We start from the raw sequence: 23,386 nt of genomic DNA on the forward strand, positions 1-23,386 counted from the left end.
GTATAATTTATTTTAAACAAAATAATAATATTTTTAACTTAAAGGGTTTGCATGCACAAAAGATTATGCTAATTATCAAAAATAATAAGTTGTACTGTTTTCTTAAATTCACAACTTTTACAGTTAGAGTTTGAAATTTTATTTTTAAAATTTATTGCTGTCTCATGAAAATAAAAAAAACGTTTAATTACATATAATATTGTGATGAATTTATTGCAAATTTTTCTATTTCAAATGCTTTAATGTGCTATTAGTTATTGAAACACTTTTTAATTAATTATGACACTTTTTAAATGATAAAAGAACAAATAGTTGGTATCATGTATAATCATATCTTATGATAAATGATAAATCATACAAAATATTATCATATCTTTGTTTATAAATAATTATTTTAATATTAAATATTTAAAATGTTGTTTGAAGAATGTTATCTGAACCGCTTTAGTATTTAATTAGCTGTCAGTGAATAAATAGAATTTAATCAAAACATTTGTGCTTTTTATATTAGCACTGCAAAAATGAACGTTACAAAAGAAGGTGAATATGAGTTTATTGAAGTTGAACTCTTAAGAATATTAAAAGCATTTCAAGATAGCATGCTCAAAGAAAACTTTGAATTCAATTGATAAGGTCAAACAAATTTTCTTTCATTTTTTTCTATTCACAGAATAATTTGCATCGGTTTTGATGATTTTTTTCCTTTCTGTTTTACTTTTCCGAAATTTACTTTTTGCAAATTTCAATGAAATAAATGAAAAAAATTCCCCTTTTGGAAGTGCCCCTCATTGGTGTGATGACGATCAGCCGAAATTGGCTGGTCTTCTTCGGTCTGAACGGAAATGGCTTTCCATCTGCTGAACAATACACAGCTTGATTGCTTGATAACATACGAAGTCGATTTGTGGCAGCTGGTGACTTTTTCAACTGAATTTAAGATAAAAAAGAATTAGCTAAAAGAAATGTAGCAAATAATTTTGCAACAGCAATTTTTGAGGAAACTTTTTTAAATGAAATTTTGCTTTTAGTTAAAATTAAGCAAAGTAGAAGAATATTGAATTTAAATAATACATATTTCAGCCTATACAACTGCGAGAATAATTATTTCATCCAGCTTACGGTGCATATCAGTAGTTTTTTAATAAAAAAACATATTTATGAAACAAATTTACTGTGAGTGCGCAATGTAAATTTTTATTTATGATCAACGCATTTTTATCAGCACATTTTGCTAGCGAAAATTAATATTGTAGCTGAAATATAACAATGCTAAAAAATAAATGCTAATTTCCAAGTACTTTAAATTTTAATTATTATACATTTCAAGTGAGTATTATTATTATAACTATGATTGCTGTTCGACAAATACAAAATCTAATTTTGCAAATGTCTGTTTGATTGTTTATATTAATGTGACATATAAATGCAACTGAGCTTATAGAAATTAAGTAATAACTAATTTTTGCATGCATCTTATATTTCTGTATTTTTTGTATGTAAACTGGTGTAAAAAAGTTTTTCTTCTTAAAGAATACTATTACTGAAATTATAAAAATCAGATGGCAACCCAAACATCTAAATACTTCCAGTGAAGCATTTGTGCGATTAATTTTGTCTTATTACCATCCAAAAGCAATTATTGTCTTCTCTGTTTTGAATCACCGGTGGGACCTAATGCAATCTTAATTAACAACCTCATGGCGATTTAGTCATCACTTGCGTCATCATTTCCGCAACTGCATTTAATGAATGTAGCTGTAAAATGCGCTCTTTAACCTAAAACATATTCTTGTTTGTTTAAAGAAATCTCTGAGGCGATTCTGTTTCAAATATGTTATTCATGTTTAAGCAGTGATTGAAATTTCAGCGTGAATGAAAGAACAACATCATATAATTTTAGATTTCTTTAATTTAAATAATAAAAGATGCAATAACGTTGATCAACATTAATGTAAATCAAAGTTGACAATTGAAATAGATTGCAGTATTTATGCCCTAAAGTTTTGATAGAGTTGCATATACACTGGTATATGCATGCATGACATGGTATGTATGCATGTGCATGAATGCATATGTATATATATGTATGCAAACGAGAGTTTTCATTTGATTGCTAGCAGAACATCGCATCCAACGGGGCCGTGCACAGCAGGGGGAACACCACAACGACAACGGATTATCTATCTATATGGTTGTAAAACCGTAAACAAATGTTGAATGTTTAGCCAGAACGGATATTGATTGAGGCCGTTAGGTCTCTTCTTCGTATTTAAGTTTTCATTCAGAGCAGCCATCATGTTCTTTCTAAAGAAGCATACATATCAACAAGAAGCGCGTTTTAGTAAAAGCAATGAATTCTATTGGCTATTTCATTTAAAACACTTCTATCTCGTCTGGTCAGTGAGGTTTTTGCTCCATTCAATGCGCCACCTGCTGACGTTCAGTTAGGTTAATGTTTCGATCGTCAACACTTTTCCAGTAACTTCGTCGGCGTGTTTTTAATCATATCTTTTCTGTACTTTGCTGAGTTTTATCTGACACCTTCTTTATAAGTAATATAGCAGTTTAAAAAAGAATTTTTGTCATCAGTCTGGATCAAAATCTGTGAGCATGTCCTTCAGGTCATTAGCTCCTCCTGCTCCTGGTTCGAAAATCAAAAAGGTAGTTTTTTCTTCTTCTGTATTGCTACGAATGCTTGATACATTCTTCAGAGATTTTAACAGCACTGATACATTTGAAAAGTGAGAATTAAAAATCACTACGAATTATCGTATAGTTCATCTCCTTAAGATATTAGTAGGCTGTGTAATATGATATATAAAATGTGAGCATGTTTTTATGTGTAGCATGTGGGATTCTTATGCTTCTGAAGCTTTTAGTTTAAAGAAAGAATTTTCATTTATGATGTTTTATGCGAATAGAAGAAATGCATGCGCATGCATTCGTTTTTATTCTTCTTTTTTTAATATTGCGGTACTGTACAGAGTATTATTCATCAAACGAAAAATCTTTATTTGGCAGATTTTGATTATTAAATATGTTTGAGCAATTGCAGACTGACTATTCATTCATGCGAGTTTTTGCATCGAAAATGATTATATTGATTTGATAATTTCATATTTTTTCATTATTCTGACAACTTTTTAACCATATATTAATAATCATAAAAGCAAAAGAATTCTGCAACTCATCCAAAAGTTTATTCAATAAAATAATTTCTGCTTAATAATTACGTTAAATGCATATCACACAGCTATCAAAGAGAATCAGTTAAATAAATATGTGCAAGCAATACAATGAAAGTTAAGAAGAAGCAACTATTTATTTAAAATCACGTAATAAAACTGCTCCTTGGAACAATAGACGTAGATATAGTTTTTCTTGCTTAAATTGCTGCTCTTCTACACTGTTATACTTATGTAATGTAACATATGCATTAATATTGGAATATGAATGCATTTTTATAATAATATATATTAACTTTTTAAAATTTAGTAGCAATATTTGGAAGATGTTATAAAATATTTTACAAGAAAAGCAAGCCCACAAGCAATATATGAACATTCTGGCAGAACTCAGAATTAATATATTACGTATTCTATTTTAAAAGACAACGTGCTAATCTGCTTTATAATTTGATAGTTGCAAAAAATCATTTAGAGATTCTTTGCATTATCATAAACTTGTGCAGTTTTTGTAGTGCTTTAAAAAGAATGACGTTGTTTATCAGAAAAACAATTTTTTATTCATTCAAAAAAGTGAACTTTCTAGTAATCATTTGAAACGTAATCTAACGTGAACTTTGAGAAGAAAGGTAAAGTAAAATTTACGCACTTTTCAAAGTTATTATCTGAATGCTTAAAAGCAATAAAAAATATTCATTATTTAAAATTTTAGTCGAAAAAGCGATGTTCTTGCAAGCTTAACATATAATTTAAAACGGCGGTTGCTTTAGTAGTAAACTTTTGACAATGAGTAGTTTGAAAATTTACGATTAATTTTACATGTATGTCACTGCGATTCAAGAATAAAATTCATTTTAAGTTTAAGAACCGACACAATTTTAAATTATGTTTACAATTTGAAGCATCTTTTTTGCATTTGATGGTGTTAATATTTGCAACTTTTTCATTTTATAAACAGCTGTCGCTGTATAGTTTACTTTTAAGTGTCATTTTTGCAAAACTTGCGCTTTCTAATTATAGCACTCGTAGCATTGAAAAATACGGCAGATAGATCTGAGATAAATGTTGAAATATTTGATAAAATCATTAAAATTCTTCTACACTATTATCTATCAGTGCATGTAGTTTTAACCAGTACAATATAGGTAGTCTATATTTGAAATATGTAAATTATTATAACAGTCTATTCAAAGCAACGAGTAACAAAGAAATTCGACGTTGAAAATTATCACAGAGCAAGTGGAAACAATTTCAACACTTTACGTTGTAATTATAATTTAATAGCAGGTGTTTGCTTTTCATTTTACTTATTTTTCTGTATTATAAAGAACGCGTTACTTGATTAGCTTGTAGTATGCATGAAATGCAATTATTTTGCTATGTTATGCCAGTATAGCAGCATCTTAATTGAAGCAATTTACAATTTAGAAACTGAAAAATAGGCAAAAGTTTGCAGTTTTCTCAAACAAAAGCAGCAATTAAATTGATTAATTGTATGCTAATGTAATTTCTAATTCAAAGCTTTTAAAAAATTTTTTATTGCCAGCATAAAGTTTATTTGATTTCAAACTGAATTTGATCATGCTTAAAGTTGTTATTTAAAAACGAAAAGCTTTACACTTATGTGATCAGTTACAACTGACTTTTAGTTTTATTATTTTACATTTTATTTTACTAATACTTCGCTCAACTGTGTATTGTCTAAAAGTTTTGAAAGTTAAGGAATTCTTGACTTCTTTTTTTCATTAGCAGAATACACACACAAGGCGAATCATTCTTTAATTCCAGTTTAAGTTTAATCAATGTAATCTGTTGCAGCACATAATTTCAGAAATGCAGAAATCAAAACGAATAAATATTGTTAAATATAATAAAAATATACATATTTGTTTTTTTTTCAATTTAATCAAGAACTGTATCAAGGCAATGCTCTAAGCCATTATGTGAACATTATTTCACACAGTGCATGTGAAAATTCTATTATGCTATTTAGTTAGTTGCATGTTGCAGCTGAAATATTAAAATTTAATTATCCTAATTCATAACCGATGTGTAAAGTTGAATGTAAAAAGCGAACAATATTTGGGCTATTTGAAATATTTGAAATTTTTTGACCAATGTTATATACTTTTGAAAGATGACAAAAAATCGATGAGGCTCAGGTCGAATATTGTTCACACTTCTAGTTTGTGAATAAAAATCTCAGCTTAGAGGTACGAGCCGATAGGAAGCCGGCCAACCGTCGAGCTGTCTCGCTGAAGCTGAATAATTGAATGATCGTTGAACTGCAGATTGATTGACGTTCGCTACAATTCCATCAATCACGTCTTACTAATCCATGCATTTTATCCAACGTTGATTTCTTATTAAGTCTTTAATATAAGCATTATTAGACATCGCTAAATTTGTAAAAAAATGTCATTTTTGCCATTCAAATAGGAATATTTTTTCATAAAACAACATTTTAAATGCAATAATGTGCTTCTTTTCAGTAGTCGCGTTGAAAAATTTCAAGACCAGTTGAATGCACTTATTAATCAATGATGATGCTTGTTTGCCGCCAAATTTTGCATCACATTAGCCAGCGTCTGAGCTGATTAATTTCTAAAAGAGCAGACTATTTCGTTTATTTCGCATTAAACTTTCAACATGCATATTAGGAAATATTTACACACTTGTTAATCTCTTATTTTCATTAATTTTTAACGCTGTTTACGCTGTTTTATGATAAGCTTTAGGAAAACACGCATCACTTGCAATTTAAAGCAATGACCCAACAGCCATAATAGAATAAGTAGCAAAGTAGTATTGATACTTTTATGATTTGAATATATTGTGTAACTTTTCTATTAAAATACCATTTAAATATCATCCACTATTATTAGTTGCATCATATTCATGCTTATTGTTTGCATATTCCCTGTTATTATCATTATTACTGTTATTATCGAAGGATTTTGTTTTAAATATCACAAACAAATAGTTTTTATTATAAAACTTAAAGATTATATATAAGATGCATTTTAGGAGAATTTTATGCGATAGGATTAAAAATGATAATTTTGACAAAGTTGAGAAACCAAATTTTGCGCCTCTCAGAGCTACGGAATTTTGAAGAGTCTGTGATCAATTTCTTGCTCAGTAGGCAAAATTGAAATAATGATTATTTTCATTAAATAATGTTTTTGGTAAAAGCACAGTTTTAGTAGCAAAAATTATATTGATTCATATTTTAAAAATTACACGCATAGCATTGAGCTTCTTCAGATTAAATGGATTGAAAGTTGTTAAAATAGCAGAGAAAAAAGTTAATGAAATTGTTAAATTATTTATAAATATTAATATACTATAATTAAATATAAAAACTGAAGGGAAATATATTATTAATGATTATTTTTGTACAGTTATTCAATTATAATGAATATTGTATAATTTATCAGTGTTAAATGAATTGAAATTAATAAAATACGAAGCAATCTTTTGCACTTTAAAAACAAAACGACGTACATTATTCTGTTGTTATTAGAACATTTGCTTTGCAACATGAATGAGCATTAATTCTTAACTCTACAGAATTAGAAAATTGCTCCCTCACAAAAAGGCATGCAAGTGTTATAAACAAATGCATATTATTTCAGGATATTTTTGCAACTTAAATACAATCTAAATAAGATAATTTAAATATATTTTTGAAATTAAATTTAATTCTCACATTAAATGGAGTTGGTGAGATTTTAGGTTATAAAAAGTTTTAAATTACAAAAAGTACTACAGGGTTTTTTAGTATGAATAGAGAGCAACAAAATTTATGCAAAAATGGACTACGTAAAAGTGTTATTATTTGATTTTTATAAATTTATATAGTGTTATTATGACCTTGAAAATTAATTAAAAGTTTCATGCACATGCAATTAATTTTGCATATATTTCAAAATAGATATTTAAGAGAGATTTTCATCCATGTGTTGAATTTTTGTAGTATGCTCTTAGAATAGTACATCATAATATGAGACACAGATAGTTATAATTTTTCATTTTTTATTTATTCATTATTTTAGTTACGCCATAAGTAATATTTGAATAATACATATTTTGTGCAGAAGTTCGAATATATTGGAAACTAAATTATAGTAAACGAACTTATTTCCTGTTTTAGTGCATATGTAAAATTGATTCATTAAAGAATTACGAGTTTTCATTAAATTTTTTCGTTATGAAACAAATTTTATTTAATAAAAAAATGAAGGTAACTCAATAAATTGTAGCTTTTATTTAATTAAATTAATGTTTTCAATATGAAATACATTTTTGAGCTGTCAGAAGCGATTCAAATTGTGTGTCAGTTTTCAATTTTCCAGTCAAAATATGTGAATAGTTGAATTCACATTTGTTAACATTCAGTGTATACTTTTATTCGATTAATACAATAAATTTATTGTGTTAATATTAAATTCAATATAATAATAAAAGCTTGAATTAATATTTTTAATAATATATTGCATATTATATATATATAATTCAAAGAATACATTTAAATAATTAATTTTCAAATTTGTGTAAAATTCACTTTAAATGTAATACTTTTAAATTGATTCATATTTTAATTTATTAAATATTGTCAATGCGCGTTGTCAAAAAAATTTGGTGAACGTAGCAAAAAGCATACATATTATTTTATACGAGTCGTTTTATGACAGTGGTACTTAGCTGTTGATTTTTATCAGTTTATCATTTCAACAAACCAACAAGGTGTCAATATTATATAAAACAAAATTTAATGCACTAATTGTAACTGAAGTTAGTTAATTTTAAACGAGTTTAAAAGCCAGTGCTTTCCTTTTATCATATTTTATAAATAATATCGCATGCTAGTTGAAAGTTTAAAAAAAGTTGTGAAATAATATTTTAAGAAATATCTCAGCGAACGATGGAGTCGCAATCCCATGAAAACAGAAAACACTGTTGGCTCGTGTCCAACATCCCCATATTTGAAAAATCAGTACCGTTTAGTTGTACTGGGCTCACGTAGCACCGGCAAATCGTGTATAGTGAATCGATTCCTGAACGGGTCGTTCCAAGAGTGCTATATTCCAACAATTGAAAATTTTCACCGAAAACTGTACCGCATCCATGGTCAATTTTATCAACTTGACATATTAGATACATCTGGCAATGCTCCTTTTCCGGCAACAAGAAGACTTTCCATATTAACAGGTATTCCACATTAATATGATAATAAGTTAATTTGATAATTTGTTTGTTATAGGAGATCTCTTTTTGTTGGTATTCAGCGTGAACAATACTGATTCATATGAAGAAGTGTTACAATTATGTGAGCAGATAAGAACAATCCGCGCTACATTGGACGACTCACGCAAAGGTGGCGGATTGCGTTTGTCTTTAATCATCGCGGCTAATAAAATTGATCTGCTTGACCAGCCACGATCGTCGAACAGCGAAATGGTGGACATGGAAGCAGCGGAACGGTTGTTTTCCAGCACATCCGACTGTGTGCTTATTCGGTGCTCAGCAAAAACTGGCCAGAATATTGACCAGCTATTCAAACAGCTATTCACAGCGGGAAAATTACCAAAGGAGATGTGCCAAACGGTGAGCAATGGAATACTGACCGACGGTAAAGCTTCGTCGCCGTCGATGAAAAGAGCAGAGCGAATTGTTCCCCAAGAGCTGAAACGACGGGAAACGTTGTTGCGTCTTTGTGCAAAGAAAACGGAACCAGCAGTTGTGGAGTATGATTTGCAAGCAAAACGACCCAGCTTGCGTACGGATTTGCTCATGTTTCGTTCCAAACTCATGCCAAAACGTCGAAGTACTACTGATCATTCGTTATTGACTAGCGGGAAATCTTGGATTGGTAACAGCGGCAGCAACTGCCGTATTTCATAATAGCATTTCCCCCTGTGTTTATATTCATAATTTCAAAGTTCTCATACACTGTTTTAAACATATTTAGTCCCTTCTGTAATTCAAAACTGACTGTACAAGAAATCAAATTTTACACAAAATCAGTCAAATGCATTGCTTTTGTTCGATAATGTTAAATGAAAAGAATAAATGGTATGTTGAGATATTTTTAATTTTATAAACAATATTATAACACATTTTTGTTTTATGAAGAATTTCACATATTAACCGCTAGGATTTTCTTTTTCTTGCACAGTCATTTTGCAAAAGCATAAAGTGACCTTTGACACTATTTTCGAGCAAACATCCATTGAAGCAACGAGAATTCCAGACAAAAGAATTCCCGCACCTCCAACATAAAATGTTGCTTCATACGTTTTGGTAATGTCATACAAAGCTCCTAAAATAAAATAAAGTAAATTAAAAGTATTTCTAATGAAATAACTACTTCACTTCTGCTCCAAAGCTATTTCATTTCCTTCATCAAAATTTACATACATCCTTTTTGTTCCACTACATAAATTAAAGATCATATGTTTAAATAAAAGGCATATATTGTCATTTAGCCCTTAGAGTTTGGCTTCAGCTAATAGCATAAGTATAATTTTAAATAGAGCATTAATATGTAACTAATTTTCAATACTTCATTAAACAGTGCATTGTATGAAGAGATATGGTAGAAAAATTAAAAATTATTAAACAACTTAACAAAATCACTTCATTTACCTGCAAATGGCGTACCGAGTAGATTTCCCAATCCCTGGACAAACAGAACCAAACCATAAGCCTCAGCAAACTGATTGATGTTTGTCAATTCGACAACTATCAATGATGTCATAGATGCGCTTGCACTGATTGCAAAGCCAAATATTACACAAAGTGTGCAAATCAGTGCAAAAGAAGAAGTCAATGGAATTACGCCAACGCAAACACCACATACTGCCGTGCAAAAGCCGAACCAAAGCATGTTATTGATTTGTGGCATATCAGCCAATGCACCGAACAAGATCACTGATATGGTATTTACAAGACCAATAATGGAAACCAACAAAGAAGCTGTTTGCTTGGTTATTTGAAAAAATTCTGTGCTATATTCAGGCAAGTTGTTGTAAAAAATATCATTGAAAGAAAAGAAGAGAAAATTTGCAAAAAGAAAAAATGAAAGTTTGCCATTTTTCAACATCATCAACTGATTATGAAATTTCCGCATAAAGCTCCAAGGGCTTTTAGCAGGTCGACTGGCCGACTCAGATGACAATGATTTCAAGAGTATCACAGGTTTTCGTACTAGAAATTCTGGTGCACTGAACTTTCTGCCGTAATATATTCCTACTGAAGATGGACAAACAGCTTCTGGTTCAATCCATCCTGAATCCATGTACTGTATTTGGACTGAACAAACCTGTCGACTGTTAATATCTTTAAAATATTGTAAATTATAAATAAAGAAATAACTATACACTTACATATATTATTCATCAAGGCCTTTTATTTATATATACTCTTAGAATAGTACATGTTCTTGATTCGATGAAAAATATATATTCTTCATGAGATCGCATTTAAAAACTAATGATATTAATGCTGTTTTCTCTTAGCTGCTTCTAGTGTAATACATAAATCATTCAATCCCCTTTTATATATAAAATGTATCTGTCAAAAACATTAATCCTCAAAAACAGAAACAATAAAAACAAAATTTTGAAAAAAATCAAATGGAATAATGCTTTACTATATATAGATATATTATCATGTAATGCTACCATAAAATATACAAAAGTAGAATGATTTTTCAGAAAGCTTTTTCAGGAAAAAAAATGGAAAAATTAGATTAATTAATCAACAGAATTAATGATCTTGAATTTGTGAATTTGACATGGAACATTCTTTTACTAAGATGATTCTGAAGCTTATTTAAAGATACATTATTAAAATTAAGAAATACATTTAAAAATCCGAACATTGGAGAAAATGTGAATTCAAGTTTGAAATCTTTATAGAGTTCAAAAATTAAGTCATAAAAAATATACAAGCTGCATACCTGAAACTGCGCCACAATCCACTTGAAAATTTTGGGCAGATGGTTGTGATAAGCTAAATATGTTTAAATTTTTTAAAAGTATTTGAGCAATAAAATATATTTAAAGATACGTAAAATTAAGTATTTTATTTTCTTACTTTATAATAATAGCTTTTTCAGTTGCAAATTCATTCAAAAGAGAAAATAGTAAATGTATATTAGTTATTTATTTTGATGTATCTATTAATATATTCATCAGAAAGCTTGCAATGAAAACTTCTTGATAAGAATAAGAATGTGGATTAAGAATGAATATTAAACACAAAAGTTTATAACATTCTGAATATACATTACTGCCAAAGATATATTTTTGTTCCCTTGAGGTGAAATTAATAAATTGCATGCTATTTAAAAACAATAAACAAAAATAAAAGTTTTACCAAAAAAAATGAAATGATCTGGTAACATTTTTTTGAGCAAAATTGGTGCACATCTGGGTTTGCTGCTTTCTCCTGGTACATTTGAAGCTTTTGTTGCTAGCAGACTGTAGACCTGAAAAACTGCCACTACGTTTGAAATTTACAGTTTGCTTATTCTGCTCATGGCACTTTCCTTGGCTCTTTTGAACAGCTTTGCCATGTTGACTGCTAAATTGTTTTATGTGAGAGTGATGCTTTTCGGCAAATTTTCTAGTATCTAAATGTGAATAACTACAAAATAAATATCGATTATATATGCACTTATAAATATATTGGATGCAATTATAAATTGTATTTATTAGATAATTTTAAGCAATTGATAATGACAGTGAAGTGTTCATACGTGAAATACAAGCACTGAATTACCATGACTAAATCGAGGATCCCGCAACAAAGCTCCACAAACAAATAAGTTCAACGATATGCCTGATAAAATGAACAACGCACCATCCCAATAAAAAAGGTTCAGCAGTGCTTCAGTGACTGGTGCAAAAATTATCGTTCCAATGCCTGTGCCACAAACAGCAAAACTGGTCGCTATACCTCGTTTTTTATCAAAATAATGCGTCACTGCTACAATGGCAGTTGTGCAACAAATACCCAAACCAGAGCCTGCCAGAATGCCAAACGCAACGCACAACACGTATATATTTGTCGTGAAAACGCTAAATTAAAAGGCAAAATGTGTTGCAAAATTGCTCTATCATATTTTAATTACCTTACAAAAAAGCCTACAAAAGTCACTGAAGCACCGAGAAAAGTTACATGACGAAAGTTGTATTTTTCAATCAAGCCGCTTGCAACAGGACCAACAAGAAGAGGTAGTGCCATGAAAAATGCTCCAACCACCGATGATATTGCTTTAGAAGCATAGAACTGGCGTTGTATTTCCGGGAACAGTATACCAAAGCTGTATGCAAAGCCATCGGAAATTACATGCGTAGCAAACGCTGCAAACGCTACTACCCAACCGTAGCCTCCGTCTCTGGCAACGAGAGCATTGAATGGAATGGATTTTTGTGTTTTTTCAGTCGACATTGAAATCTGAAAACTGTATATTATATTAAAATTATTTCAAAAAAAATATTTTACATCTCTTTGTATAATTTTTTAAAAGTGCAAATTCTCCTAACTGCATACGCTGAACAATTTGCTTTGTACATATGTACGCAAAGGGTATTTCATCATTTCTCAAATACTGCAATCAAGCTTTTATTCTTTTATAATTTATTTAACTGACTAAGAAAACATGATTAAAAAATTTTTTAGATCGGTATTTATTTAAAATTCACACATTTATTATTTTATCAATTCAAATATGATATCAATTTAGCATTTTTATAAATCATTGATAAAAAATATGCATATTTAATGTATATTTAAACAACAACAACAACAACAACAACAACAAGAATTATCGTCAACAGTATAGAAAGAGATCATTATGACGTATAATATTGGATGTCAACACTGGCATACCACATGACGCAAATTGATATTCAATGCTCACATTCCAGTAGCATCAGAATTTGAGTTTTTATCATAGTCAATTTCATTTCACTCAAATTCATACATTCAAAAAATAAAATAAAATAAAAAGACAACAATAAGCAAATTTTACGAAAAAGTATTCAACAGCATTAGCAGTTTTTGTTTTGTTTTGCATCATCAAAGAATACAAAACATATGTGCTAATAATTTTAGCATAATAACTTGCAAATTACATCTGAATACTTTTTTTGTGTAACCGGAGAAGCAAGTGTAAAGGTGAATATCAATTCAGCAAAATTTCACAATTCTCTCTAATTAAGTAAAGAAAAAAACGATGCACCACTATTGTGAAATATATATTTTTTTTCAACTGCTTCTAATTATTTGATAATATATGATATACTATGAACTGGAATATCAGACTTGAAAATAAGCTTAAAATAATTAGTTCAAGAATGACAAATAAAAAATACAGTATTACAGAATTGCACAAATTGAGATATTTGTTTTTTTGTTGTGTTAAATAAAAATAGAAATAAAAAAGCAATAAGCACGCTTATCTTTGAAGATGTTTTTCAACTGCAGCTCAACAACAGCAGCTGTTCCATCTCGACTAGTTAAAATGCTATTATTTATCAACAGCAAACATTGATGCATAAAAAAATAGATGAATATCAGAAAATAATAATAATAAAAATTAGTTTTTTAATAAAAAAAGGAGAAAGGACAGGTGAAATTTTGCAAGCTTTCTTTCACTTTCATTTGTCAAAAGTTCAACATGTCATAAATTATTAAAGGCAAAAAAAGGAAGGAGGAATTTTTAGCCGTATTGATTGAAATTGTCGTGGCAAGCTAAAATGAAAAAGATTCTTTTCTAAAAGAAGTCAATAAAATCTGTCAGTTGCAAAATGTAAAAGAATCCACGGAATTTATGCAAGTGAAATTTCAACAATTTGCAAAAATAGTAATAATAATTAATAAATTAACCTTCTTACTGTAGTGAGCATAAATGATTAATTAATACAGAAATCCATTTTAATTGATAATATATATATATTTATATTTATTTCAAAAAAAAACAGCAGCAAATTCATTCCATCGGAATGCATTAATGTGATGTCAAATAGAATACGTCAATAAATTTCTCATCAAAACTTTCGAAACATATTTCTCAGTAAAAAATCTTTCATCCATCTTCACTAGCCAAATTATGAATAATAAAATGTTCAAATTATCCATCAAATATTAAATAAATAAATTAATAAAAAGAATCACACAACATGCAAAAGTAGAAAAAAAGTATTCGGCAATACTCTATCGAAAAGTTTTCATCTTTCCACATTGAAGCAATTGACGACACTCAACATTACAAGGTACAATAAATAATAATTAAAAAAAGCTTTACAAACAGTTTCACATAGCAAGATCACAGTTTCAAGTATTCTTTAAGTTAATATTTATTATCATGAAAACTTCAACCACTGAATATTATTATTTATGCACACTTTGTAAGAAATACAGCATTTCAGATGAAAATTTAATTTTAGTCGAACAACGAAGCAACTCTAAAGTGTATAAGCAAAATTCTTTTTCTCAAAAAAAGAATATACTGCTTAATTTAGAATTTTATTTAAAAAAAACTAATTCAAACGACAGTATTCAATAAATTTGCATAAAATTAAAAGTTCAACATCGATCCCATTTTCTCTTCTCTTGACTTTTTCTTTCAGCTGTCCATTTTCAACTGCATATTTATAAATTATTTTTGATTAATTTTTGATCAATAAATTTTTAATGAAAATTAAATTTTTCCAAAAATTTTTTTTTCTTCGTTTTCAAACAAAATTATACCGTATATTTAGCAAAGTAAAAGAATAAATCTTCCTTTCAGCTTTATCTGTCAGAAATGCTGTATCAAAATCTGCAACGATGCAGAATATGATGTGTAAAGTGCGTTGATGGAATTAAAAAAACAAACATCCATTGTTGTTGGATTGATTAATTAATTTTTGATTCGAATTTGCATACATCACCTTCATCGGAGCAGAAGAGGCTTTTCATTGTTCAAATGTGGTTCCATTGGCAGATGATGTTCATCATCGGTCATACACCCATTCTGTGAACTGAAATTAAACGTGAACAACAAAACAGATAACACTACTTGCAAAAATTTGTTTGGTGGAAAATTTATTTTAATATATCCTGTGAGTTGAAAGTTGGCATAAATATTGGTCGCCAGTTGTCGATAAAGATTCATTTACCAAACTCATATTAGCAAGGCCAATTGGTTCATTCAAAAAATTCCGCTTGCCAGAGATCTTTCCATTAAAAAGAACATATTGATAAATAAATGAAATTATAAAAAGAGATACATGCTTATTTCTTAATTTTTATTTTTTTTCATATAAATATAATTAATTTTGAAAAATATTCAGGTAAAACTCGATATTGTGAATGATACACAAGTTGATGTATGTTAACACCAACCAGAGCATCATCCATGAGTGTTGGAATGACAAGTAAGTAGTAAGCGAGTAAAAATTTGGATAATTTCCTGCTATAGATGACGTTGGGGAATTTGAGAAAAAAAATCAATTCTCTTAATCGCCTCTCAGTGCATGCAGCATTTATTGTTTGAAAAACACGGCGCCAACAATGCTTTTACTATATGCTGATATACGTTGCATAAGCATTATTTAAAAAATACAACAAAAAGCAAAATTAAAACCATTCGATAAAACTAATTAATTCTGTTCGTGTGAATAATACGAATAATAGTAGCAATTAAATTTGAATTTTCCAATGTTGATAAGATCGAATTATGGATTAGTAATGAATTTTCATTGTTTAAAAAATTTCGTAATATTAACTCTTCACATATATTATTATTGTTAAATAAATATACACTTTATCCCAAATCACAACATTATATTTATTAAACGCTAACAAAAAACAAATTTACTCTTTACAAAATTTGCACCAATAATAATAGCATGGAGTGTGTATGCCACTGGTCCAAAAGAACTTGCAACCACGATGAGGTGAAGCACAGCAGCAGCATCAAAAGTTTGAAGTTCTATGAAAGACGCATATTATTATTCGAAATTTATGAACATTTTTTCAAATCAAATTATTATGACGTCACGAAACCAAAAAGTCAATATAGAAACACTTTTTGATTGGCTGCACGTCTACTGTTTGAGCAAAAATTGTCAGAAAAAAAGCCAACCAATCATAATCAAATAGCCAGCAGTTAACTATCGGGTATGAATGAAGAAATTGCACTTCATTTTCGTCGGAAAAAGCATATCAAGGAAAGTAATTCATTTTTAAAATTTAATAACTTTCATGATCGACAAATTCAACAAAATTTTGTCAACTTAGCGTTCATCATTACAGCAACAACTGCAAGAAAGCCATCTATTTTGCATGCAATATTTGATCAGATTTGCCGTAAAAACAGTAAGCTATATTATTAATTTATTCACATATTTCAAATTGACCGTTTTATGCAATCAAAGCCTTGCTGCCAATGGTGGTGATCTGCAAGTTTAGTGCGTACAAATATGCATCTAGCATATGCATAAAATGAAATCATCTTGAAAAACACTTTACTTTAAAAAAATAAAACAACAACTCATTGAATATTTTGATAATTTGATAAAGAGAATACAAAATACAAATTTTAGTGATGAAATTGATTTGAAATTTAACTAAAAAGTAAATATTCGACGCAGATAATTTTTTAAATCTTCAATTAACAAAAACAAAATAAATTTTAATACTAAAATCAAATAACAACTGGTAAAACTGGAGTTTAAAAATTAAGCAAATCAAATTAAATTATATTGCATTTTTCCCACCTAACATGAATAGAATGTACTGAGAGAATATTTTGCGCATATCCTCTGTTTGTGCTTCTTTCTTCTACATAAATGTAATACACATTCATGAATAGTTTTGAAGAAAAAAATGAAAAAGCCTCCATTAATAGTAATTTAAGCTTTACAAATTTAAACAATTATTTGAAATGCAAACGTGAACAAAACAGTCGTTTAGAAATTAATTTCAATAATAATAAAAAAAACAAGCTTATTCAACATTATTTATTTATTGACATGCAACAAGAACTACTGCTTCAGTATATTTATATTCAATAGAGACAGAATGCTATGAAAAAGAAAAAATTGATTACAATCGAATAAAAATGAGAGAAGTAATGGTGAAATTTGCTGAAAAGCTTCCAGTGTAAATTTCAGCAGAAAAAAGGAAGAAGTTGACCAATAAATTTAAATTCAATCAGCATTACTATTCTTGCTTGAAAAGTTTAATAAAACCCTGGAAACGCGGCCTCTTTCGGCTTAAGCAAATCAACCAAATAATAAATCGTCCCGGCTAAGCCTAGACGTAGAAAAAAAAACAATTAACATTAGCTTTGCGTATGTTTCTCGTTTCTCCAGAATTATCAAATAAGCACGAACCTTCATAAAGTGAGTATGGTCGATCAGCAATGCGACATCCATGCTTTCCATAATCGAAAATCCACTCTGCGAACTTGGATAAAAAGGTTTGATTGCAACGTTTCGAAAAAAAATAATAAATTTCCCACAATCATCCTCACCTTCAATGCTCGATGCAAATATTTCAAATCATCCGTCAATTGATACATCGCCAAAAATGCATATCCATTGCCAGCGGTGCCATGACACAGACCGTAACCTTTTTTCAACAATCCTCGAGCCCAAATCACATCTGCACAAGCAACTGCCTCTTTGAAATATTCTTCTTTACCATAAATCTGAAAAGAATTTCGTTTTTAAAAATTTATCATCTTTTAATTTTTTTTCAATTACAGCATGTGCTTGAATGAGCATGTGAATAAATCCAGGAGCTCCGTGACACCAGTGGACCAATTTGTCCGTCTCTTTGCCAAGTGAAGACGGATAGTTGCCACTTGGAAAGCGAAGAGTTATCAAATAATCAATTGTCTGCTCAACTGCAGATTTCAAATTGACATTTTCACAAAAATTTGGAGTCTAAGAAAAAAATACAAATTACACTTTCAAAAGTACACCAATAAAAAATAAGACAAAATAAAAGACCCTCATCAAGGTGAAAAGTATTCCCGCAAGACCATGAGCCGCACCCAAATAATATGTACCATGCCATTTGTAAAGCAACTTGCACTGCGTGTTATTTCCCAGTCGTATCCCACTACGGTATATTTCATCGACAACCTGAAAAAAAATTATCAAATTATCAAAATTGAATAATTAATTGACTGAAAAAATAAAATTTCAAACTTTTGCTATTGCAGCATCCAAACCGGAAAAATTTCCAAATTCTCTGCGAACAAGCATCAAAGAATACAAATAACCACTACGACCGTACAATAGTTCATCTGGTAAATCTTCATTTTCAGTTTCATTTGCCATTGCAATTAATCTATTAATTTATTTGAAAAAAAATTCACTTTTAAATATGCTACATTATCATAATCAAAACGGAAAAGCAACGCAACAAGACTTACTTTTCCAGTGCACTAGAAGCGATGGCATCTTGCTTTGCTGACCGATGAACAAGCGCTTCAATTGCATAACTTCCACCTGTTCCACACAAGAAAGTCGGCTAGAAAGCATAAAATGGAACAAATTTAATTTAAAAAAAAACAATATTATAAACAGCATATTTTTGAAATCATTACGGTTCTCGTTTTCCAACGTTTGGTCATGTTTATCGATTTCACTGCTTTTGCCAAATAATCCGAACTGTTGTCATCGTTCAACTTCTGGTACAAATGGTGATAAAGTAGTGCATATCCTAGAACACTGTTGAAATTAATAATAAAATTTAAACATGAAAAATAAGAAAATTGTTTAATATACTTCGAAATGAAATTTCAATCAAAGAAACTCAAATTTGAATAGAACTTTTCAAAAAAAAATACAATCTTTTAATACTGATACAGAATAATAATCTAAACAGCATATTTTACCACTGATTCCTGTATAAACAGAGAAATCATTTTCCGAGTCATTTCGAATAGCATTTATCCATAATGGTGTTAAATAGTAGATGCAGTCGCGAATTCTTGAACTCCAATGATCATTCAACTGAAATAAACAATGATCATAAACAGAACAAATAAATATTTCAATTAATAAACTTCAAATTGTATTAACAAAAATGTGAAAATTAACAAATGCATTCAATTTACATACCGTTTCGCCATTTTCACTCAAATACTGTGTACGGTTTGAAAGACAATAATCTTCAAAATTATTTGCAAACGAGCGGCCGTCCATCAAATTTTCAAAGCAACTAATTATAATATGCTGAAATAAATCTAAATTAATTATAGATTTTAAATATAAATAAACAAAATGTTATGAAAGTTATGATGCGCCAGTTTCAATTAACAAAAACTAATCCAACATGAACAAATCTGCTTTATGTACAGTATGTTTAAATTGCAGGTTCGAAGATAATATCGCGTTAATTCAATAATCAAATTATTTCCATTTTCTTTTTCAAATATTACTTCTTTGGCTGCAATTTAAAAGTAAACTGGTTTAAAAATCACTGTCCACAGTTTTCATCAAGTGTAAAAAGTAAACTTAATTGTACGTCGAGCAGCAACGTTACAAATTAAAACATAGCTGCTTACGTATCCAGAAAATTATATTCTTGCTTTAAAACAAACTGCATAAAATGAAGAAAATAATGCCATTAATTTAAAGTGAATACCCGCACAGTATATATCAGAACAAGCAAGTGTAAATGTATCCTACTGTATTTTTACAATATATCTAATTTGTAGATTAATTGTGTTCTGTGTGAATTTTTTCCGAATCCTCTTTTATCCATTGGACTACAAGAGAATAGTACAGAAAAACCCATTCGCAGATTGTCGACGTTTACATAAACTGACATCTCTACTCAGATGTAGCAAATATAAACTACGTTGGCTGTGTGCGAAATGGAGCTGTGTTCTATGCAGTACACTGCCTTTTGGTATCAGAAATGTAAATCATGGAACCAAAGTAACTGGTTGAAGTTTATGAGTTCGGAGAGGTTCGGACAAACAAGTGCGGCATCATGCAGGTACAACAAAGTTGCCTGATCTTCAAAATATTTAATTGACAATAATTAGAACTCAAATGTAATGAGGTGAATAAATTACCAAAGTAGTTCGATGAAGAGGCTGATGTTCTAATTGTGGTATCCTATTGTTAGGATGTTGTGATATTCCACGTTTAACAGATAAAAAAGGGTTCCATTAATAAATCAAATCAAAGAAACCGACTTCTTTATAATTTAAAACTTTTCTGTAACCTGAACAGATTCTACAACATATAAAGCGAATGTTACTAGCACTCGTTTGAAAATATTTAATATATTGGAAATGATCTGATTAACATAAACTGATAAACTAGTATTAATACATTAAACTGTTTGACAATAAACTGTATATATGGCTAGCATAACTTGTGACTTTATTGTCTCACAAAACCCATAAAATTACATTATGCTGTTTCTAAAATCTTTGAAGAATATCTGCATTAGGATGGCTAAAAGTGTGAATGTTGGAAAAGAGAAAAATTTAAGGAATATTCATTCATTATCGTTCATTATTAATTTGCTTTTATAACAGATATGAACATTTTCATATCTCCAACCTGAAAAAAATAACCACTTTCTATATTCGACGGACACATTAATTACGCTAACAGGAGTTTAATAGAAAAGAATATCCTCTGACATGTTGAAATTGCGGAACATGATTACAAGAAAGCAGCGTTAGAAATTCTTGGAGCTGATTTAGCTTAAAGTAGCTTTTCAAGCTTCGCAACGCATTAGCAGTGTTCCAAAGTATTACAAGAGAAAAATGCAAGCAGGTTTTATGTGGAGTCATTTTTTTAATAAATTGATTAAACGATTATAAATAATAAAATAAAGGAAATAAACGGAACTTAAATGACAAGCTATCAAAAATTTGGATGTATAGAACACGTCATTCAAGTGCAGAAAGTTATATGGAAAGGTAGTTGAATAAAAGCTAGAAAAATGTACTTTTCTCATTTACAATTAAAAAAGTATTAATTTTTGAAGATTAAAACATTATTTTGTATTAATAAATATATATGTACAGTAATTATTCAATGAATAATTTTATTACATTTAAGCATGCTATATATATATGACTATATTTAAAATATATTTATTAAACTGCAATAAACCAAAGTTAAAACTAAAGCTAATAATTGTTTTAAATGTATTTATATTAAAATCTTTTAAATTTCAAAGAAATTTTAAACTTTAAACAAAATGTAATTGATAAATAAGAGTGCATTGAATTAGTTGTTATAGCAATTGTTTTGTTGCTTCCGGTATGCTTCAAAAGATAATTCGCAGTGTGCAAGAAAAGCAAGCTCGATGGAAAGGGCTGCAAGAGAAGTTGTTAAGGAATCGCGGCAGTACAACACCTTTGACTGAACAAGAGCTGATGGATATTTTGAATGCCGCCATTCCATTGTTATTGGCTGAACAATCGCTGATAGAATTCAAAGCACCGGTGGTAATTTGTGGTGATATTCATGGACAATTTGAAGATTTACTGCGATTGTACGATTCCGTCGGTTGGCCCCCAGAAAAACGTTATTTATTTCTGGGTATTTATTTAGCTCATTCAGCTTATTTTTATTTTTTTGAAAATCTTTTCTGCCGATATTAGGTGACTATGTGGATCGTGGACCGCAAAGTGTGGAGGTTATGAGCTTGCAAATATTGTTGAAGCTGCAATATCCGAACGATTATTTTCTGTTGCGTGGAAATCACGAACATGCGGTAATTAATCAGAGTTATGGATTTTACGACGAATGCACGTCACGTTACAGCGTGAATCTTTGGAAGCGCTTTCAGGTAATAAAAAAAATTTGCATATTAACATGATAAAAATGATAATTTACAAACACACATACATACATACATATATAACAATTTTAGAATCTTTTTGTTTGTATGCCTTTGTCTGCATTGGTCTCAAAAAAAATATTTTGCATGCACGGTGGAATTTCATCAGAATTGAAAAATTTTGACCAGATTCGCGGCATTCAACGTCCGACTTCTGTATCACCAAGTGGAATTTTATGTGATCTGCTTTGGTCAGATCCAGATGAAAATACGAGTGGTTGGAAATTAATCTCCTTTTTACTTAATCATTTATTCATTATTTCTAAATCAAATTCTAATCATTGAATCGTTTGTTTACAGGCTACAAGAAAAGTCCTAGAGGGATAGGATGTGTTTTTGGAGAAAATGTCACAATAGAATTCTGCGATAACATGGGCATCGATCTCATCGTTCGTGCTCATCAAGTAATTTTTAAATTTTAAAAATTATTTCAAGCATCTTTTTAAATACACTATTTCAGGTTTTCGACCAGGGATATCAGTTCTTTGCCAATCGTCGCTGCGTTACTATATTCAGCGCTCCAAATTATTGCAACCTCTTCAATAATGCAGCAGCTGCACTGATTATTGATAAAAATTTGAACTGTAAAATAGTAGTAAGCTGTTGTTTCGCTTATGAAAACAGAAAAATTTCATTTCGGTACAATTGTTCATGTTTTTTCTCTTCTTTTTTAGCAAATTATGCCACGTAACAAAAAGAAGAAATAAGAAGAAAATTATTATCCATTATTTTAACAATATAACTATTATATTTTTGCTTGTTTTCACTATAATTAATAATGTGCAATTTGTAATGAATTTTCTGCGATAAATAAAATATTTAAATTTTGATTGACTTCTTCAGTGATGAAAAAATAAATCACTTCTTATAAAAAAACAAATACGTGGTCAAAATACGAATTAAAAAAATGTAATATGACAGTATTAAAAATTAAATTTAATGATGATTATTTTCATTTTTAAAAAAATCACATTTAGATAATACAAAAAAAATTCAAATGGTTCATTGTAATTTCAGAGTTCCTTCCTGTAAAGCATTAAATACCTGCGCATATTTTTTTAATTGGCATTATCATTCAATTCAAGCCATTTCATGCAGATTAATAAAATATTTCAAATCGACAAAAACCAATCAATATTTTGCAATTCATTTTATATATTTGTAAAAAAATTATTAAAAAAAACTTTCAAGATTATGTACTTGATTTTGTTTTACAGTAAAATGAAATTCACTGTGTGAAAAGATTTGCGTAACTTTCAAAAAAGTTCAGCTTCCAGTTTTAAATTTCTTTTATAATTTTCATTGCCTGTCCT

General features: G+C 29.2%; 4 protein-coding genes across 4 annotated transcripts; 2 read left to right on the plus strand and 2 right to left on the minus strand.

The window, feature by feature from the left end:
* Nucleotides 1-7,480: 7,480 nt before the first annotated feature.
* Tsp_06390 (dexamethasone-induced Ras-related protein 1) lies at nt 7,481-9,092 on the plus strand. The gene is made up of 3 exons (XM_003378386.1): nt 7,481-7,519; nt 8,096-8,399; nt 8,452-9,092. The coding sequence occupies exons 1-3, from the start codon at nt 7,481-7,483 to the stop codon at nt 9,090-9,092; spliced, it is 984 nt and encodes a 327-aa protein (XP_003378434.1).
* Nucleotides 9,093-9,145: 53 nt separating this feature from the next.
* Tsp_06389 (transporter, major facilitator family) lies at nt 9,146-13,757 on the minus strand. The gene is made up of 10 exons (XM_003378387.1): nt 13,681-13,757; nt 13,504-13,522; nt 12,328-12,653; nt 11,976-12,274; nt 11,714-11,826; nt 11,597-11,682; nt 11,152-11,204; nt 9,837-10,529; nt 9,340-9,510; nt 9,146-9,165 (listed from the first exon to the last, which is right to left on the minus strand). The coding sequence occupies exons 1-10, from the start codon at nt 13,755-13,757 to the stop codon at nt 9,146-9,148; spliced, it is 1,857 nt and encodes a 618-aa protein (XP_003378435.1).
* A 3,582-nt stretch (nt 13,758-17,339) lies between these two features.
* Tsp_06388 (conserved hypothetical protein) lies at nt 17,340-19,448 on the minus strand. Its single transcript, XM_003378388.1, has 10 exons — nt 19,322-19,448; nt 19,096-19,213; nt 18,805-18,920; nt 18,631-18,728; nt 18,404-18,545; nt 18,203-18,280; nt 17,954-18,136; nt 17,722-17,898; nt 17,582-17,654; nt 17,340-17,501 (listed from the first exon to the last, which is right to left on the minus strand). The coding sequence occupies exons 1-10, from the start codon at nt 19,403-19,405 to the stop codon at nt 17,428-17,430; spliced, it is 1,143 nt and encodes a 380-aa protein (XP_003378436.1). The 5' UTR covers nt 19,406-19,448; the 3' UTR covers nt 17,340-17,427.
* A 2,044-nt stretch (nt 19,449-21,492) lies between these two features.
* Nucleotides 21,493-22,780, plus strand: Tsp_06387 (phosphoprotein phosphatase 1). The gene is made up of 6 exons (XM_003378389.1): nt 21,493-21,739; nt 21,835-22,022; nt 22,107-22,290; nt 22,374-22,462; nt 22,534-22,668; nt 22,748-22,780. The coding sequence occupies exons 1-6, from the start codon at nt 21,493-21,495 to the stop codon at nt 22,778-22,780; spliced, it is 876 nt and encodes a 291-aa protein (XP_003378437.1).
* The last annotated feature ends 606 nt before the right edge of the window (nt 22,781-23,386 follow it).

Source organism: Trichinella spiralis (genome assembly GCF_000181795.1).
Source record: "Trichinella spiralis strain ISS 195 chromosome Unknown Scfld4, whole genome shotgun sequence".
Lineage (NCBI taxonomy): Eukaryota > Metazoa > Nematoda > Enoplea > Trichinellida > Trichinellidae > Trichinella > Trichinella spiralis.

Excerpts from the sequence above, each read along its gene's own strand:
- Tsp_06387 (XM_003378389.1), top strand. The coding sequence starts at position 21,493 with ATGCTTCAAAAGATAATTCGCAGTGTGCAAGAAAAGCAAGCTCGATGG. Across the intron at positions 22,291-22,373 it reads TCCAGATGAAAATACGAGTG|GCTACAAGAAAAGTCCTAGA; the intron begins GTTGGAAATTAA and ends GTTTGTTTACAG. Across the intron at positions 22,669-22,747 it reads ATTTGAACTGTAAAATAGTA|CAAATTATGCCACGTAACAA; the intron begins GTAAGCTGTTGT and ends CTTCTTTTTTAG.
- Tsp_06389 (XM_003378387.1), bottom strand. The coding sequence starts at position 13,757 with ATGCATCAATGTTTGCTGTTGATAAATAATAGCATTTTAACTAGTCGA. Across the intron at positions 10,530-11,151 it reads GGATTGTGGCGCAGTTTCAG|ATATTAACAGTCGACAGGTT; the intron begins GTATGCAGCTTG and ends AATATTTTAAAG. Across the intron at positions 9,511-9,836 it reads ACTCGGTACGCCATTTGCAG|GAGCTTTGTATGACATTACC; the intron begins GTAAATGAAGTG and ends ATTTTATTTTAG.
- Tsp_06388 (XM_003378388.1), bottom strand. The coding sequence starts at position 19,405 with ATGGACGGCCGCTCGTTTGCAAATAATTTTGAAGATTATTGTCTTTCA. Across the intron at positions 18,921-19,095 it reads TGTTTATACAGGAATCAGTG|GATATGCACTACTTTATCAC; the intron begins GTAAAATATGCT and ends ACAGTGTTCTAG. Across the intron at positions 18,546-18,630 it reads GCTTCTAGTGCACTGGAAAA|ATTAATTGCAATGGCAAATG; the intron begins GTAAGTCTTGTT and ends ATAAATTAATAG.
- Tsp_06390 (XM_003378386.1), top strand. The coding sequence starts at position 7,481 with ATGAAATACATTTTTGAGCTGTCAGAAGCGATTCAAATT. Across the intron at positions 7,520-8,095 it reads TGTCAGAAGCGATTCAAATT|AAATATCTCAGCGAACGATG; the intron begins GTGTGTCAGTTT and ends TAATATTTTAAG. Across the intron at positions 8,400-8,451 it reads AAGACTTTCCATATTAACAG|GAGATCTCTTTTTGTTGGTA; the intron begins GTATTCCACATT and ends TGTTTGTTATAG.